We start from the raw sequence: 20002 nt of genomic DNA on the forward strand, positions 1-20002 counted from the left end.
GGAAAAGACCCTGATGTTGGAAAAGATTGAGGGCACAAGGAGAAGGGGACGACAGAGGACGAGATGGTTGGACAGTGTTCTCAAAGCTACCAACGTGAGTTTGACCAAACTGCGGGAGGCAGTGGAAGACAGGAGTGCCTGGCGTGCTCTGGTCCATGGGGTCACAAAGAGTCGGACATGACTAATCGACTAAACAACAACCATTGGCCCTGCAGCTGATATGGGACTCCAACTCCCATGAGCACCAGCCAACATTGCCAAAGGTTGGGAGGTGATGGGAGGTGGAGTCCAGCAACATCTGGACGGCCACAGCTTCCTCATTCCTACACTCCATTAGTTAACTCTTGTGCACTAAAGGCCAGGAAGGTAGCCTAAGGCCCTCTAGATGTTAGATTCCAGGTCTCATCAGCCACAGTCAGCATAGCTAATGGGCAGGGTCAGGATAAGAGCTGTGGGCCGCAAGCATCTGAAGGGATACTTTTTCATCTAAGAACTTAGGACTACATTGATTTGCAAAGGGCTGTACAGGCTTGCCCTGTGAAGACAGCATAAAGTAGTGGGATTTCACACCTCCATTAATGTGCCAGCAAACTAGATAAACCTGTGACTGCAACCCCTATTGATATAATGTGGGAATGTCCTGCTTAACTGCAGTATTGTATGTGACTTGGCAAGAGGCCTTTACTTCAGAAACAATCAGCATCTATTGTATCGTACTGAGTTTTATCAATGGAACTCACAGAGCAACTATGGCAAGCGAGCACCACCTAGAGGCAGAAGCTGATGTTGCATCCAAAGGTTCTCATTACCGAAATCATTTTCTAATGGGAAACTTATAAGCGGTTCTCACTGTGGAACGTGAAGGCAGGAGATACACTGGCCACAATGCTCATTCACATTACATATACCCCTTTTCAATTTATCAATGAACATAGATTCACACACCCCAACATGCATTTTACGTATTTCAGGAAGGCAGAAACTGTCTCAAGATTTAGATACTTCCAGAACAGAATATCCCAGTGTACTTTATTGGCAATTGCACTGAAACACATTTTGCCTTTTAGTATGTAAGCAAACTCTTCCCATCTGCTGGACAAATGTACAGTGGCTGTCTTAAGAAAAAGAACCTGTGCAGTCACGTTCCATTTTTTTAAATATATTTTATTAATTTTCCATCAAAAGAAAATACAAATCACACATTATAACTTCTATAAATTTTTCCATTTTTAGACTTCCTTCAGCCTCTCTGCCAATCATCCGAATTATATCTTCTTTAATTACACATTTCCAAGTTTTGCTATTGCCTTTATGCCTACCCCCCGCTTCTATTTTCCTTTTTTACAATATTTCTTATGTTATTACAGAGCTTCTTTAAATGCCACTAATGTTATTTCGTTATCACTTATACATTCCCAGTACTCAACTAACTTTCCCCAGTCCTCGATGAACTTTTGATCTCGTAGATATCTGATCTTCCCGGTCAGTTTATCAAGTTCTGCATAGTCCATCAACTTCATTCTCCACTCCTCCAGTGTTGGTATTTGTTCTTGTTTCCATTTCTGGGCCAGTAATATTCTTGCCGCTGTTACTGCATATTGGAAAAGTTTATGATCCTTTCTATTTATTTCATTTCCAACGATTCCTAAGAGAAAGGCCTCTGGTTTCTTAGCAAATGTCTATTTCAACATTTTTTTCAGTTCATTATATATCAACTCCCAGAAGCTTTTCACTTTCTTGCATTCCCACCACATATGATAAAATGTACCATCCTTTTCTTTACATTTCCAACACTTCTTACATGTTTTATACATTTTTGCTAGTTTTACTGGTGTAATATACCATCTATATATCATTTTCATAACATTTTCCTTTAATACAGTACATGCAGTAAATTTAATACTTTCATTCCATAGTTTTATCCAATCATTAAATTGTATATTATGACCAATATATCTGGCCCATTGTATCATAACTGATTTGACTTCTTCATCCTTTGTATGCCATTCCAACAATATCTTATACATTTTAGATAGAATTTTATATTATTTATTATTTCTGATTGAAATTTAGAATCTTTCTCTACATATCCATATTCTTTGAGATCTTTTTTTTTTTTGCTGTGCCCATGTCCTTTTTCCTTTTTTTTTTTTATAAATATTTATTAAAGTTTTTAAATATCAATGCACAAATAATAAACAGTCTTACTTCTGTCACAAACATAATTTCATCACTTCTTTGGACTCCCTCACGTCTCCTGCTCCCATTTACATCGTTAAAAGTTTTTTCCAGACAAATTATCAACTTGTTTACAATCTCATGTCCACTCATTCAAATATAATCTAGCACTTCTTCCAAAAAATTTTATATTTTCTTTAGTCTCACTTATCATCAAATTTAAATCTAATTTAGTGGTGGCCAATTTTTTATAATCTAGCATCCTTCTTAACATTCAACCAAATTACAATGTTTTTGTAGATACATCTTGAATTTCTTCCAGTCTTCCTCCATCTTCTCTTCTCCCAGATCACGGATTCTGCCAGTCATCTCGGCCAGTTGCATATAGTCCATCAGCTGCATCTGCCACTCTTCCAGTGTGGGTAGATCTTGAGTTTTCCAGTTTTTTGCGATGAGTATCCTTGCTGCCGTTGTTGCATACATAAAGAATGTTCGATCCTTCTTTAACACCTTCTGGCCGACAATACCCAGAAGGAAGGCCTCTGGTTTCTTAGTGAAGGTATACTTAAATACCTTTTTCAGCTCATTATATATCATTTCCCAGAAGACCTTCACCCTAGGGCATGTCCACCAGAGGTGAAAGAATGTTCCTTCATTTTCTTTACATTTCCAACATTTATTATCAGACGAATGGTATATTTTGGCAAGTTTAACTGGGGTCATTCTTTGAGATCTTTTTTAAACATTTTATTTATTTGAAAGTAATGCAACCAGTCATATACCTACTCTTTTACTTCTTCATAGGGTTTCATTTTCCATTTCCCCCCTTCTTTAACAATCAAATTTCCATATGTAATCCAATTCTTTTTCATATTAATTTTTTTTAACACTCATAACCTCTAATGGAGACAACCAGTGTGGAGTTTTTGGTTCAAGTAGGTTTTTATACCTATCCCATATTTCTATCAACGATCTTCGGAAAATGTGGTTCTCAAAACCTTTATGGATTTTCTTCTTTTCAGCCCATAAATACGCGTGCCACCCAAATCTGTTATCAAATCCTTCTATGTCTAGCAACTCTATGTTTTCTAATTTTATCCATTCCTTTAACCAACAGAGACATGAAGCTTCATAGTACAGTTTCAAGTCTGGCAGGGCGAAGCCTCCTCTTTCTTTAGCGTCAGTTAGTAACTTAAACTGAATTCTTGGCTTCTTACCCTGCCAGATATACCTTGAAATCACTTTTTGCCATTCTTTAAAGGTCCCAGTCCCCTTGATTATTGGAATCGTTTGAAATAGAAATAACAACTTTGGCAGCACACTCATCTTTATCATTGAAATCCTCCCCCAAAATGATAATTTCATTCGTCCCCACACTTCCAGATCTTGTGCAGTCACATTCCAGAAAGTTTGGGCCACAGTTTAAGTACACAAATGCAAATGCCTCATCTTTACAGATTTCCCACATAATCTTGTTACAGCAAGGGGTGGTTATGCTGATGTTGTCCTGATGTTATTGGGACTACGAGCCCCCGGCTGGTGCTGATGTGAGTTGTAATGCAATATCAGCTCAAGATTCCCCACCTTTACCTTAACAATGACCGATATATGATTGTTATTATTTATTAAATTTGTATAGCGCCCTTCACCCAAAGATCACAGGGCTGCTCACAGCATAAAAATTCAAAATGAGAACATGAAATACATAATAAAACAAGAACAAACCCATCACACACACCCTCCCACAAGGACATTTAAAAGGCCATGGAATGTTAAGCAGCCAAAGGCCTGGTTAAAGAGAAATGCTTTCTCCTATCACCTAAAGATATACAGATGGGTTACCCAGCTCTGGAATTTGCACACAGATCTCCCCAACACATAAAAGTGACTGTCCTGAAAAAAGAGTACGGAAAATTATGGCTCACCTGGACTACAACTCCCATCATCCCTGACCATTGGGTCATGCTGGCTAGGTCTGATAGGAGTTGGGGAGTCCACTGTGAAAGTCCACAAGCTCCCCAGCCTTGTATTTCACAGTTTACTTCCCTCTGAATAAGGTTAAGGCGAGTAAAGGCTTGGGAAACTGTGCCTGATCAAGCAGAATTAAGGAACTGATTAGGTTTTGTTTCACCCTGTGCAGCCACCACTTCAGAGATGTTGGGTCACAGAAACTCAGCTGAGGTAACAGAATCAATTCAGACTGGGGTTCCTGCAAGAAGTGTTCTAGGGAAACCAGACTGAGAGACAGGAGCAGCCAAAGTAGAGTCTGTAGAGATTGTGGAGATGTTATCATGGGCCCCAGGCAGCTACGCAGCACGGCGGAGGTGGGGGAAGCTCTTGAGAGTCTTTGCCATGGCTTCATCCAGGCTAACCAGTGGCTTGTAGCCCATGTGCTTTTTGGCTCGCTCACAGCTGTAATAGTGGAACGTTCCGGCAAGCGCCACCCGCATGGGGGTGAAGGTGGGATGGACGGTGACAAAGGGGCTCAGCAGCGTAACCACCAGTGACAGGAGGAAGGCCAAGTAATAGGCCAGCCAATAGGGAATGCGGTATTTGGGAGCCTCATAGTCCAGGCCTGTCAGGATGCGCGACATAAACTCCCAAAAGAGGATTGGCTCGTCGTTCGTGATGTGAAATGCCTGCGAGTTAACACAAACAGATAAGAAACAAAGAGTAAAGAATCATCCTTTCCCCGTCACCCCTTTAAAGCTGCAATCCTAAAGTCGGCAGTTGTGCTACTTCTGGTTTTTGTACGCTATCCTTGGGGTACTTTTCAGCTAAAGCAGGTATGGGGAACCTTTTGCTCTGCAGATGTTCAGGAGCACCTATCATCTCCTACTATTGGCAATGCTTTCTGGGGCTGATGGGAGCTGTTGCTCAACAACGCTTGGGAGGCTTAAAGTTCTCCACACCTGAGCTAAAGGGGTGGAGAGACAATGCTCTAAAAGTAAGAGATCATGAACTGATCAGTTTGCTTCTTTAACTGGAGCCTCTGGAAAAACAATGGCAAGTGAGGGCATAGTAATAATAATTTTATTATTTGTACCCCGCCCATCTGACTGGGTTGTCCCAGTCACTCTGGGCAGCTTCTGTGCATCACAGTTGGGGAATTTCAAATGAGACTGGTGCAAAAAAACAACAACCAGCATTATTAGAAAGCTGCCTCTCTCATCCCTTAAGTGTGACAGATCAGGCTATGTAGCCTGTGACGTGAGAGAGAAGGGAGGCAAGCCAATCAGGGGGGTTATGGGGTTGTCGATGTTTTGGTTCTTATTATGCATTTTCTGTTTTTCAGATTGTTATTTTATGTTGTGAACCACCCTGACATCTACAGGTATAGGGCAGTATACAAATAAATAAATAAATAATAATAATAATAATACTAGCTCCACCTTCTTGCCTGCCTCAATGCTGCCACAAAGCAGCTATTTTCTATTCCTGGCTGTCTCCATTCAATAGTGCTTTAACCTTTTGAAGCTAACTGGCCCGGCCAACTCTGTTTCAAATAGTGGCAAGGCAGAAAGGTGAGGCATGACTAATATGGGCCAAAACCAAAACAAATTTGGTTCTTAGTTAAGGTTTCTCTTTGTAAAAAAAACAGTTACAAAAAAGAGCCTTTAAGGGACAGTTATCCAAGACAATAAAAACCAGGAAATCACATCCTGCTGATCCTAGACGAGATTGCTTGCCAAGCCAATACTTACCAATTTCTGTCCTTCAGGTCAGCTTATTTGCAGCATTCTCCTGGCTTATTTCTCTATAGAGTTCCAACCATCTTGTAAAACACTCCAGTGTTCCAGCTCTTAATGTTACATTTCAGTTCAACCAACTTATCTCCGTTTACCTGCTTCTCTTATCCACAAAAGTTCTATTTCCCTTTCCAAACTATTAGCCAATCCAAAGGCTAGTGGAGTCCCGTTTAACCCTCCATTATGAATACCTGTTGAGCTTTTCTTTTCTGTCTTAGATTTTTAGGTTTCATTTCCTCTTAACTATATAAGGTACCTGGGCTTAACTTTTGACTCTGCTGTGAACTTCCGAACATCCAGGTCAGGAAAGAAAACCATTTTACAAGAAACAGCAGAACATAAAATGGTGTAGCAGTCGCATTCCTTCACAGAGAAAAAGGAGGACCCACCTTTCCACACAGGGGAGAGTCTCTCTCAAGTTGCTCTGCAGCCAGCATGTGCCCATGGACCACATTTTCCACAAAGGTAAAATCCACCAAGTTCTTTCCATCTCTGTGCAGAGAAAAGGAAGAAGTTGAAGGTTAACACCAACATGCAAGGAAAAAACTCTTGGAAACAGAGAGCCAAATGTAATGTTTGTGTCTGTGATTTGGTGAATGTGGAAACTGTGTAAACTATGAATAAAATTTACACACACACACAAACATAGACACAGACACATATATGGCTTTAACTATGCTCCTTTGTCTCTCAGCTGCCATCACAGGGTTGTGTGAAGGACCATCTTGTCCCTAGGGGTGGGGATAGAATGAAATAACCACTTTTTTTCCAAAACAAGTTCATTTTATTGTAACTTTTTTAAAAAATTAAGAAGAAGAAAAGAATCTACGCTTGTTGCAACAATCTTACGTAAACCACTTTGTGAGAGCTGCCCAAAAAGAGGTAAAAAGCTGCAGAAAAGAAACAAATAAAAAGGCAGCATTCAAACAGATGTTGGTGATGCAGGCTCCTTACATGTTTCAGCCTGGACCAGTCATAAAAGCAGGATGCAAAATTCAGAGCAGTTAAAACTTTCAAGGGGCTGGACTTTCCTTACCCAATCATGAACTTCATCTTGCCACTCTTGGCTGCTTGGATAATGACGGGAACCAGGTGAGGGTCTTGTGGGCCAAAGATGCCATGGGGACGAATAGCAGTGGTGAAGAAATTCCTCTCTGGGTCGTTGGCGCTCAGCACCTCCTACAAGAGAAAAGCCTGTGCCATCTATCAATGCTCCCGGTGTAACGATGCTTCACCCCTGCCCCACACAGAGACTTCTAAATACACTGGACATCTGAAATGGTGTAGTCAGTGTCACCTTACCCAAGAAGGAGGTTTCAGTAGACTTGAGGTATCCTTAAGTTTTGCATATATGGTAAAAACAGGCCCACAAAGATGGGCAGAGAGGTAAAAGAATGACAACATGGTGGGAGGAGGAATGGAATGCCCAGAACTCCAGACAGAACATTTTCGCACTTCGTGATCGTTCTGTTATTCTTTTAAAATAGACAGGAGATTGTTGGCTGTAGCCAACATTCTCTTTCTGCTAGTACAAGGGCTCTTGCACTAGCAGATGGGTGAATTTTAACACTGCACAGGAATCCAACACGACAGTTGCATTAGCAGAAACTCGTTGCACACCAAATTGCGCAATCTATAGTGCAAGGAAGTTAGCAGCAACCTGCTTGCGCATTCTCTTGTGTAGCAACATCTCACTAGCACAAAACAATTCACCAGTGGAACATGTATACCATTGAGTCACTTGGATAGAGCCTACATTGGATACGGCTCCCTATGTTGCTTAGCACATATAGGATCTGTTAGCCTAGTAGCAGCAGCGAAACAGAGGACAACCAGACCTTCTCCTGCAGAATCTTGGTTTCTGTATAGTAGTCGATGGGTTTCTTTGCATAGGGGAGATCTTCAGTTCCGTGCTTAATATCTGTGCCCTCGAAGACCACACTGGCACTGCTAGTCAACACCAGTTTCTGCAACAGGAAGGGGGTGGTGGGGAGAAGCACAATACATGGAGTTATACACAGAATGCTTTGGCAAGAACTGCAAAAATGTAATACTCCTACTAGATCTGGCCAAATGCCCATCTTGTCCAGCATTTCGTTTCCCACAGTGGCCAATCAGGGGCTTCCAGGGAGCATAGCAGTGAGCCATGAAGAAAACAGCCCTTTTCTGCCATGGGTTTCATGGACACACTGAGAAAGCAAGGAGCCACAAATGCACCCACCAGCTTGCCACTGGCAAGTGCATTTTTCCTCTGTGGAGAGTACAGAATCAAGGAGAATCCTGACATGGAACCACAAGGAGTTTCTGTGCTGCCAGGCTGGCTTCAGAGATATGGGACTCTCTTAGAAGCTGCACTGAGATTTGGAAACATTAGAGTAAGAGGTGTAAGGACTTCCTGGTCTTTCCAAGTGTTTGCTTATCACAACGGGAACAAGCTCCCATCACTTTCCTCAGTTACAGAGGAAAGCCAGGGCTCATCCCTCCCTCTCTGTTCTGCCGGGTCTTGAGATCAGGGTAATGTCAAAGGGACCCTGTTCTCTTCCTCTGGCTGGCTACCAGGATGCACAAGGATTTGTTGACATCCCCTGCAACTTGAAAGAAACCACCCAAGGGAGAACAAAATACCTCCTATATGCACTATAGCCCACTGAGATCAGCGTTGGTAAATTCCTCCCTTACCACACACAAAATGAACTGGCCAGATTAAAAAATGTTTATAATATCCCTCACATTTATAATCAAAGTAGCAATTCATTTTTTCAGGAGACTATCCCACATATATCTGCATGCAGCTCTTGAGGCAGAATGGTTATTTTTAGAGCTGTCTCCCCACCCCTTTAAAATCTAAATAATGTAAGAAAAATGCTTATAAGTTATCATGTCTTGTGATATTAAGTAACACTTTGATTTAGCTCTTTAAATCACACTAGCAGAAATTTATTCCCCACCCCATCAAATTATTTCAGTTCAACTATTTTTGATTGGCAGAAAATAATTTGTACCGTTTTGAAATATTTGTTCTGTTGGTTTAGCTCTATTTTGAATGCTACAACCGAGCTTTATCTTACTCTTATACTTGATTGCCCTCTTTGATACAAGGGTCTAGTTGTTGTTGGGTGCTAAATAGATACTGTAAGTAAGTAGGCTCTGGATGGCAAAATTCCAGTTCAAACATTTTCCAGAAAGCCCACATCACTGATCAAAACCAACCCTGATTACTGTCTGCCTGCACATTTTCAGTAATGGTACTCACAACCATGGTACACACATAACACTGCATCATGGTTTGTTTAGCCTACCAATGATTTGCTTGAATGTGTGAGCCCAGACTAGCACAGCATACTAACCGTGCTGTCTTTTCTGCTTAGCAAACCACAACATGAAGCCAGGGTTTGTTGCTGGCTTGTGAACCATGGCTTGTTTTAACCATAGCTCATTATGTCCAAACCAACAGCCCTGTTTAACCATGGTTTGTTGGGGCATCCCAATCCCAGGTGCTCACCAAGGTACAAAGGCACAAAACAAGAACTGCAAAAAGAAAACTTTGGAGAAACAAACCATAGATTGCTTGCTCAACTGTGAGCTAACCACTAACACTAACTTTTGCTGAAGGGCAATAATGCTGAAGGATTTAGTGTTATATGTGCACACAGCCACAAAACCTGACCAGGTTCATTCAAGTTGCTTTAAGTTCCAGCTCTGCACTTACTTCGACACCAGCTTCCTTACAAGCCTCGATGACTGCTTTGGTCCCCAAATAATTGACTTTGTAGAAAATATCTCTGCTGTGGCTGGAAGGTGACGGTGAGGCACAGTGAAACACGACAGTCACCCCCTGTAAAGCTGGAAGCAGATCCTGGAGGCACAGAAGAGGAGGTTAGAATCAATCTACCTGGAGAATCACAACAGCCACAACTGGGTCTAAGGCAGAGATGTTGTTGGGTTTCAACCTACACCAACCTGGCCAGTGGTCAGGAATAATGGGAGCTGCAGACCTATAACATTGGGAGGAGTGTTCCACATCCATAGTCTAAGGGCAGACTTTCAATCACAGCTCCATGAGGAGAGTTTAAAAAAGGAAGCTTTAGTGCAGAGACTCAAATACCATGACACCTCACAGATTAGGGCAGTGGTCTGCTCTGCTGCCCATTGGGACCCATTGGGCAGGAGGCTAACAATAGGTGGAGCCAGAACCAATGATAGGTAGAGCCTACTATTTCTAGGTTTGTTTACATCCTTCTCCATGCTGAGCTCTACAATGGCAACACTGAAACTGAAGAAGCTGACAGCCAGGTCACCCTCATGTCTGGTTGTAAGAAAGCAGGTAGGCAGGGGCTAGCTGTCTTCACTAGATTAGGGACAGAATAATCTTTGGCAGGCACAGGGAAACTTGGCCCTCCAGATGTTTTGGGACTACAACTCCCATCATCCCTAGCTAACAGGACCAGTGGTCAGGGATGATGGGAACTGTAGTCTCAAAACATCTGGAGGGGCGAGTTTGGGATCACTTGGTGGAAATGTGTGTGCACTTCCCTTCAAATTGTTCACACTTGCATGCATTTCAAAAAATGGTCAAACAGAACTCCAAGGGTAGTTTTATCATTTGGCTATGGGCTTGAGCTATCCAATAGCTCAATCACACAGGTGCAGTAATTGGTCAGTAAGAGGCATTAATAGGGTGAATCATACTTCTTCATCCCACCAGTTTTAAACACACTTGCATCCTTATGTATATGGCTTCCAAAAAGAACACTGGTCACCTTAAGCAGTGCCAAGCAGACCAAAGAACTCCAAATCTGAAGCATGAACAAGATGCAGCAGCGTGCCGACATCTCTTTGCTTCTGTGTGCACAGCTGTAGTTTTGGCTCATACCTTTTTGTTGCAGAGATCACCTAGGAAGAACTGCACCTTGCTGTTCTTAAAGCCCTCACGGACATCGAACACATTAACTGTGTAGCCTTTCTCTAGCAGACTTTGTACCATGTGCTGACCCAGGAACCCTGAGCCACCAATCACAGTGCATTTCCTTCTGGACTGTAAAAAGAAACAAAGGGTAGGGCCCATCAGCAGAGACCACTGCATTGCTGAATACATGTGAGTTTGCATGCATGGTTCTTGGGAATGAGCAAAGAGCATCATGAAATAATTTACTGAACAACAGCCACAAGCAATGAGAAAACCAAGCAATGAAAAAGAGCGCTACTTTACAGAAGATGCATAGAAAACAAATATGGTGAAACATCTTAAGATATGCTTTTTGAAAAAAGAAAAAGAAATGCATTTACAGTAGCTATATTGTAAGCTGTTTTGTGAGAATACTTTCCCTTGAAAAATCAAGTTATCAATAAAAAAGAACACAAACCAGCTTACCTGTCTTAGTCGAGTAGCCATATTTGGGAGCTATGGATGACTTTGTAGCAAACTCTAAGGGAGCACCCAATGAACACGGCGACTTCAAAACGTTCTTTCCTGTTGAAATACATATGTGAATCAAAGAAGAGGCATACCATTTTCAGTTCACATAAGTAGGATTGCCAACTGACTAAGATAAAAATTCCAAGCCTGCTCTACTCTCTTTAACAGAAGTAAGGTTTTGTCAGCATGTATCACACATTTGACTAGTCAACATCAATACAACCCACTTGGCTCTCCAAATCTGTCATAAGTCTATTTTTAAAAGCCATCTAAATTAGCCACAACCGCCACATTTAGGACAGCAAAGTCCCACCAGTTAGTCCCACCATAAGATGATTTTGCAAGAGTGTACTTCTTTACACAACACAGCTTTTGCAACTCACTGCCACAAGATGGCTAAATAGTACAATGAAGTTGAAAGGTAGCCTCCATTATTAGAAAGCAACACTGCCCGCTTGCTCATATATTCATTATTATATTGATTTAATAATAGGAACTCCCTAGTTCACAAAGCAAAATAAAAATAAAAATGCAAGCATTAAACGCACGCGATATTTTTTAAAAAACAAGAACTAATAAAAATCAGCTTAACAAATGGAAACACAATTTAAAACCCAGGCTTTCAGGCCACGCAGCTTCCACTTGCCACGGGGACAACAGCTTGCTCTTACCTGCAGGCGCCCCCCAACAGACGGAACCTGCCGCACGATACAAAGATGCAGCGCTTACTCCCACTTACGCTGTTGTTGCTGCTGCTGGACCACGCCCACTTCTGCATCCATCCAATCACTACCCGCTCTCCCGTTTAGCTCCTCCTTTCCGCGCGACACCACGCTCCCCGCCCCTAAGCCGATAATCGGCCGAGAGCTGGACCGGTCTCCCATTGGCTCTGCCTCTCTCCCATTTCGATCCAATCGGGCTCCGCCTTGCCAGGGCTCGTCGGCCAAGTGGGGTTGGATAACAGCCCCCGCGCGCGCCCGGCTCGCCGGCCAATCGCGAGAGCGGTTGCTCCCACACCACCGCGTGAGGAGAGGAGCCAATAGGGAGCCGCGATATTGAGAGGGACCGCTGTTGTGGTGACAGTTGAGCTCGCCGCGGTTTTTTGGGGGGGGTTTGTTCTTCCCACGCCTCCTGCCGCCTCAGGACCGGCTCGGGATGGTCAGTGCGGTTATGACTTAAGCGGGTGGGGAGGAGGAAGTGAAGGGAGAGGCCGGCGCGGCTTAATGGAGAAGGGCCGTTAAACCCCGCCTCCCTCGTAGGGAAGGCAACCGTCATGCAGATTTGTTTATTCCTATGTTAATTTATGCAAGTGAAAGCCCAGGTTGGCGTCATAGTTTCGGTCAGCCTTTCTCAATTTTGGAGTCCCCAGGAGTAGCTGGACTACAACTCCCAATCCCTGACCATTGCCCCTGCTCGCTAGGGATGCTGAGAGTTATAGTCCAAAGATGTCTGGTCTAGGTCCTTGTGATGGAGGGGGGTGGTGAACATCTCGAGGTGCTTGTTTTTTCGGAGGCTGTGCTGAGGGTCAGCCTCTCCCAAAGGTAGTAAATCCATCAGGGCCGCTGCACCACTAGGGACAGCTCCTGGTGGCCTTCAAATTCATTATTATAATGGTTTTCTGTCTATACTATTTAAATTCCTGAGCATAGAAATGTATGATGTAAGGGAGAAGCCTACCTGCTCTCTCATAAGCAAACTTCCTAAGTGGAGCGAGGTGTTGATGGGAGGGGGGGGAGAGAGTTGCTTTAGTTTTGGCATGAAGCAGCATTCATCTCTGTAATCCAGATGTGGGAAGCCTTTGCCCCAGCAAGCATGGTCAACGGTCAGGGGTGGTGGGAGCTGTAGCTCAGCAACAGCTGGAGGGCCAAAGGCTTCTACACCCCTATAATCCAGCATAGGCACTTGGTAGCAGGACAGTTGAAGCAGTTTGACCATTTCAGTTAGAAACAGGATTGATGTACTTGGTGGTGGGGAATCCCCCAACCTATGGATGACAGCCAAACTACCCACAGTCAGCATAGGACTGCATCCATGTTATCTGAAGGGTCACCTACACTTGTGTGAGGCTGTCCAAGCTTTATTATTAGCATCAGAGGTTCTGCCCTCTGGCCTGCCAGCAAAAGCTGTCAGGCTGGTGGGTGCTAAGGATACAGTTTCTTCAGTGGTAGCCCCACACTTTGGAACTACCTGTCCAGGGAAATATGTATGGCTTCAAAGTGTGTTTGTTGCATTTCTGCCAAGGCACCCAGGGCTGTTTACAATTTTAAAATAAATGGGGTAGGGTATTCAACCGGAAAGGCCCTGATGTTTTCTTTGCCAGCCCCCTCTTGGCTGGTCTTACGTAAATGGTCTTCAGAGCTGTTGTTCTTTTAAAGCCTGCATTTAACTGAATTCTGCTGTGCTTGAATAAATCTTCAGCTGCTTCTGGTTTCTCTCCCTTTTTGTGTGGATGGATGGGGGAAGTATATTTTAATGTGTTTTAGAGTCAAGTAAGCTGCCTTGTGAAGGCCAGGTGCCTTGAAAGGCAGGTTAAAATACTTTAAATAAACACTGCCCCTTTGGACTGCTGTCCTAAATACACTTTGAGCCCAGTGAGACTTAATTTTGAGCAAGCTTGCATGGAATTGTACTGTGAAAACCTATTTAACTTATGGCTTCTCCCGAACAATTTTGCATTCCTGACACTTAATAAGTACATAGTGATTTATAATGTTCAGTAGAAGCAACACTCACCTTGATGATCCTTACAACAACAACCAAACACAGCAGTTTACTTAGGCTGTTTATGGAAGAACCAAGATTTGACCAGGAGTTTCTAGTTCACCCTTAGTCATTCATGTACTCTTGGAAATCATAATCTTTGTAATTCTTCTGTGCTGTAAATAGCCATGTTTTAAAGCGTTGGCCTTAAATATAGGAAATCAATCTTTAATTTCCTGTTGAGGAATGAGAGACACTACTTGGCATTTGTCTACCTCAACCTCACCTTACCTCAAATGGGGTAGAACAAGAATTCCATGCTTTGAGCTCCTTTCAGGGAAGACAGTACACAAATGTGATCATTTGTTTGGAATTCTGAAATATTCATTCATTCATTTGGTTGACTAATGTCTCCTAAATGTTCAGGAAGATTAAAATCATGTACTTGTGTTTTAATGTTATCTTTTTCTTTTTGGTCTTTGATATGTGTTTTAAGGCCTCCAGCTACAAGAAAGCACCAGTGGGGGCTCCACCTCAGAGGAAGAAGGCAGCTCCCAAGACTGAGCTCACTGAAGAGCAGAAACAGGAGATTCGGGAGGCCTTTGATCTGTTTGATACTGATGGCACTGGGAACATTGATGTGAAAGAGTTGAAGGCAAGCAGAAAAACATGACTGAAATGTGTCTTAAGATTGTAATCATAAGGCCCATTGAGCCAGCGGAGCTTACTTCTAAGTAAACATATAGAGGATTATACTTTGTGGAGCTGACTTTAGCCAATGAGAGCTGTAGTCCAAAACATCTGGAAGGTACCAGGCTGTTGAAGTCTGAACTAAAGTGATAGGGTGGCTACTGGAGAAGGGTAGTGTCATTCTACTGCCATTGTTCTTCATTATACTACTTTTGTCTACTCCATCCTACTTTTGCCTGTGGCTTTATTTGTATTGGGAAAATACCCAAAAGGTATTGAAGGTTATCTTGCATTTATTGCTTGCAATAGAATAGAGGAGGCAACAGGGACATAAAGGTGGTTACAGGCATACCTGAAAACATAAGCATTTCTCCTTTGGGGCAATTATCCTTCACCCCCCATCCCACTTCTTTAATGATCAATGTATAGGTCTTGGGGCTGTTCCTCTTCATCCCTCCCTCCCTCATCAGATAGTCTTGTTTTGGTTGTTTTCACACACCTTGCATATTTATATGATCATATGTTGATGACAGTTCTCTGAAAGGGCTTTGTGATTGATGCAGACTCAGCTGTGCAAATCATGCTTTGTTGTTACATTTGGTTAACATTTTTCCTCAGTGATATTTCAATGAGGGAATCTAAAAGGAGATAAAGAGTATAAGGTTAACCTTTCCCCCTGAATGACAAATTCAGCAGCTAAAGTAAATACAGTCTGAAAAACTCAGTGGCGTCCAGATTTGTCATAGAACGGTCTTGTTGATTTCATTTAATGGAGTCAAGTGTCTTTGTTACAGACATGTGCCTTTACAAATTTTCATCCTATCTTTATACCATGGGTATACAAAGGATTGCTTCTTGTTAGGAGCTACCGGAGGATACTTCCATCTTCAACCTTTCAACAGTACAGAATAGAATACTTGGAAGTATTGTAATCTCTGTGATTCCTGATGGCAGAAGATACTGCTAGTGTCACTGTGCTGGCATTGTCTTTACTCAATCCAGGAGTCTCTCCTATTATTGAGACTTCCACTTCCACTTTGTGTGACCTCATCCCTGTCTCCAATATGAGGTTATTTTCCCTTGGGAGACTGGGATGGAATATCAGGAAGCAGAGAGAATCAGGCTTCTGGTGCAAGCACAGGGCTCCTTGGCCATCACTACCATTCATAATCTCATTTCTCATAGGAAGATTTCAGCTTTTAAGAGAGCAGAGATGTTAAAAAAGAGCACAGGTTTCTAGATTTTCTAGACTTGATTGTTATGAAGATGAAGATTCTTTGTGTGAGGCTTTGGGTTTTCTGGCCTGGAATCTATTTGAATTGTTAGTGTTGTTGCCATTGAGAAAAATTATCCTTAGTTTGCCAGGAATTGCCTCTCTCTATCTTATCTGGAGGTAAAAAAACAGCAAATAATTTTGTTCTAGTTTTTGAGTGGTATTGGGTTGTTTGCTTATCCAATGAAGAGTTGCATGAGCTGATTTGCCTTCTCTCCAGACTTTTGGAGGAGTACATTGTTTTAATGCCAGTTCAGATGACCCAGTATGCTCCATTCCCAGTTCCATTCCTACCTTATGTAGCAGTGGATATTCTCAGTATTGACCACTAAGTATGTTAACAGCAAGGGAGCTCTGTCAAAGTTACACCATTAAGACAAATTTACTTTCCTTTCCTACCCATAGTCTTGACACTAGTACATCTCAAAGTCTGCTGACAAGAATGCAAATATATAGTCTTTGTCTCAGATGCAGAAATTCTGCTTCTATGGTGTACAGTTGAGGTATTTACTATTCCTTTTCCTGCTGAGATGCCAGTCTGTTTCCATTGTTTGCAGGTTGCCATGAGAGCACTCGGGTTTGAACCTAAGAAAGATGAGATCAAGAAAATGATCTTAGACATTGACAAGGAAGGAACTGGAAAGATCACTTACCATGACTTCTTAGGAGTGATGACCCAGAAAATGGTAGGTTGATCTAAACAGCTGCCACAAAATCTGGCCGTTTTCTGAAGTCTATGAGGGAGGGCTAAAGGGACTTTGTTATGATATTTGCATCTGTGTGTGCTAAAATTGTGATGGAAGTGGGACTCTGTCCTGTTGTAAGGCACCAATTCTGGGGTGTGTGGGAGATCCACATTTGCTTACATCAACTGCTTTTAAGGTGACTGGGAAAGCCACATAGATGTCAGTCCCTGGCCTTTATTGATTGGATAGCAGTGGTTGGATTCTTTGAAATAAAATAAAAGTCCTCTTACAGAGGTCTGTTCATTCACCACAACCAAATGAGGATAGAGCGTACCCTAAAAGGATGTAGTACTCTCTCTCTCTTATTTGTTAAACTTTGCATCTGCAGTAATGTGGCTATATAATTATACCCAGAATTTTGGTGGCAGTTCTTTAATTTACTTTTTGTTATATTTATATTTCTTACACGGGTAGAAAAGTTATAGCAGTTTGCCATTTCAATAGCTGGTTGTTTTCATGTGCAACAAACAAATGTCTGAAATGTTACTATTTTACTTATCTTTATCAAAAAAATAAGGCTGAAAAAGATTCAAAAGAAGAGATTCTGAAAGCCTTCAAGCTGTTTGATGATGACGAAACTGGCAAAATCTCTTTCAAAAACCTCAAACGTGTGGCCAAAGAACTGGGGGAGAATCTTACAGACGAGGAGCTACAGGTTTGGACTGTGTGTCTGTTTGCATGCATGCTTAAGCCACTCAATGTAGTGATTTAGCAAGCTTGCATTTACTAAGAGTGCTCTGAATAACCTGCATTCAAATTCTGTAGCCTGTCAAGCATCACAAATTTGTACTTAAGTTGGAGCTAAATGGAACCTTCGCTTTCAATGGTAGTATGATTCTTAAAACCTGCAGGCAGGCAACAGTAGGGGAAGGGCTATCACGTTCATGTCCTTTTTGTAGGTTTCATGGGAACACCTGATTTGCTGCTTTGGGGAAATTGAACTGGATGGACCTTGTTCTGATCCAGGAGTGGTCTTCTTATGATGTTAATATTTGAAAGAGGTGGGGTGCTGCTTTCCCCATCAGCTCTTGCAATACTTTGGGGACTTTCAAAAGAATTGTTACAGTTACCTGCAACAAGCAGTCTGAGGAATTCCCCTGGCATGACTGATTCACCTAAGTAGAGTATTCAACACCTTGTCTACCTAAAAGGAAGAAGGACATGTCCTTTTTATTGAGAGCCTTTGTGGTATAGCAGTTAGTTAGTGTTGGACTTTGACTGGGGAAACCCACTCATTCACAAAGCTTACAGTGTGATTTTCATCCAGTCATTGTCTTGAAGACTAAAGCATATGAAGATTTTTTTGAGGGGTGTGTGGGATATGTCCTTGAAAGAAGGTTGGCATAAAAATCTGATAAGGATGTCACTTTTTGTACTGACCCAATCCTGTGCCTTTAACAACAGCCTGACATGCTGAAAATAACTGATGAATATTTTCCCACTATCACCATGTCAGGAAAAACTACCTGTTTAATCTCCATGTTTTATGCTGCTGTTAAAAGGATAAGTGTTGAACCAATGCATATGATGGAAACCCTATTTACAAATTATTATTATTATTAGGAATAAATGGGTGTTTTTGCTTTCAAGAGAAAGGAACTATAGTGTTCTGCAACTACTGGTATTGGTGAAGTTCAGCTTATTTGTAAATGAACTGAAGTTGATTATGATTAATGTAGTGAAGTTTGTCTAACAATTTATTCAGGATGCTACACTCCCAGGCAAACTGTCAAGTGTTCTAAAGGGATCTCCCCAAACTGAATGACTAGGATGCTTAGGTAACAGTATGTTAGATGAAAAGCTGCTGGTGAACAAACTGATGTATTTTGAGGCAGAATGAGTGCCAAAGGCAAAAGTGTATTTTCAGTCCCCTTTGGAAACCTATTGCAAGAAGAAGATGCCTCTTCCTTCCCTTCCACAACCATCATTTAACTCACTGGGTTTGGCCTTTGATTCTTTGTCATGTTTCAGGAAATGATTGATGAAGCTGATCGGGATGGAGATGGAGAGGTCAATGAGCAAGAGTTCTTACGAATCATGAAGAAGACCAGCCTCTACTGAGATGCTTGGCATCTTGTGTGTGCGGTTTTTGTTTTGTTTTTTAATCTCATCATGGTTTTGTTACCTGAGTTTGACCTCCGTGGTGCTTGTTCTGGAAGGGATCAGCAGCAGCCCAGATCTCACTAGCTTTGTGAGATACCGCTCACATTTTTTATGCCCATGTCCTTCTCTGCTGACTCCATCACCACCACCACCACCATCTCCTAATGTTGTGCTTCAGATCCATCTTTTATATTTCCAACAGTAATGTGAAGTGGCTTCCTTGGTTGAGCTGCCTTTTGAAGGAGGTTGTGTACTTGCACACTGGACTTACATGCAAGGAAGTATTTTTTAATTTTATTTTTGGCAGAGACAATTTAGGTATTCTCAGAAACAAGGATGTTTCTTTTTTAAAACTTGTTTTAATTATCTGAAGCTTGCATTGTATGGCTCTTGGTACTTGCCAAAGTGAAAAGATGCCAAAGAGTGGATAGCTCCAGTTCTGCTTCTGCACCTACTCCACATTGGTCGTTCCCTGCCTTCTAGGAGGTGACTTGATTCTGGATGTTGAGGTTAAAATGCAGTGCCTGCAGTATTTAAGCCTTGATTTAAAAGAAAACAGTGTACTTACTTATTAGCCTTTACACTTTTTCAAAAAGCATTGAATGTAAAATTGGTGTGTTTTGAATCCCTGAATTGGCTGGAAAGAGCCTGTAACAGTTCTTCCAAATGCTTATGGTTTGTGCTGCTGAAATTTAAAAGATGACATAAAATAGTTCACGACAGCAAAGTTGTCTGTATTCTTTATTACACATTACATTGGCAGATGGCAGGGGGCACCTCCAGTTAATTATCCTGTTGCTGATGCTGCAGTGGGATGGCTCTCACCCATTGTTGGATTGTACATCCAATCATTGCAAGAGCAGGAAATGGATTTCCTATGGAGTTTCCTGCCCTGTTTCTCTTGTCATAAGTCTTTACTTTCTGTACCCTCAACTAAAAACTCATTAGTGGCTCACCCTCTGGAATCTAAGAGGTAAAGGCTATGCTAAGCCCATCTCACCACTATGCATTGGGTGGTTGGGATTTTTTGGTGTGGGTTTTTTTTGGGGGGGGGGGGTATGTTACAACTATTTAGCAGATCATGGAGGGAAAGAAAGCCCATTTTGCACTGCCTGTGCTGACTGCACAGCTTGTACTCCCAGGTCCC

General features: G+C 42.1%; 2 protein-coding genes across 4 annotated transcripts; one reads left to right on the forward strand and one right to left on the reverse strand.

Annotated features, from left to right (window-relative positions):
* Positions 1–3785: 3785 nt before the first annotated feature.
* NSDHL (NAD(P) dependent 3-beta-hydroxysteroid dehydrogenase NSDHL) lies at positions 3786–12175 on the reverse strand. 2 transcript variants are annotated; one of them, XM_081848132.1, is made up of 8 exons: positions 12083–12175; positions 11299–11397; positions 10801–10962; positions 9637–9783; positions 7766–7894; positions 6964–7106; positions 6317–6419; positions 3786–4817 (listed from the first exon to the last, which is right to left on the reverse strand). In XM_081848132.1, the coding sequence occupies exons 2-8, from the start codon at positions 11317–11319 to the stop codon at positions 4485–4487; spliced, it is 1038 nt and encodes a 345-aa protein (XP_081704258.1). In that variant the 5' UTR covers positions 11320–11397; positions 12083–12175; the 3' UTR covers positions 3786–4484. The 2 variants fall into 2 exon arrangements, with proteins under 2 accessions (XP_081704258.1, XP_081704257.1); XM_081848131.1 differs by having other exon boundaries at positions 12015–12154.
* A 208-nt stretch (positions 12176–12383) lies between these two features.
* CETN2 (centrin 2) lies at positions 12384–19582 on the forward strand. Of its 2 annotated transcripts, none has more exons than XM_081848208.1 (5): positions 12384–12501; positions 14540–14698; positions 16564–16692; positions 17270–17407; positions 18724–19582. In XM_081848208.1, exons 1-5 carry the CDS (start codon positions 12499–12501, stop codon positions 18811–18813), a joined length of 519 nt encoding a protein of 172 aa, XP_081704334.1. In that variant the 5' UTR covers positions 12384–12498; the 3' UTR covers positions 18814–19582. The 2 variants fall into 2 exon arrangements, with proteins under 2 accessions (XP_081704334.1, XP_081704333.1); XM_081848207.1 differs by lacking the exon at positions 12384–12501 and adding an exon at positions 12632–12664.
* The last annotated feature ends 420 nt before the right edge of the window (positions 19583–20002 follow it).

This window comes from Podarcis erhardii, assembly GCF_964252035.2.
Source record: "Podarcis erhardii genome assembly, chromosome: Z".
Taxonomy (NCBI): Eukaryota; Metazoa; Chordata; class Lepidosauria; order Squamata; family Lacertidae; genus Podarcis; species Podarcis erhardii.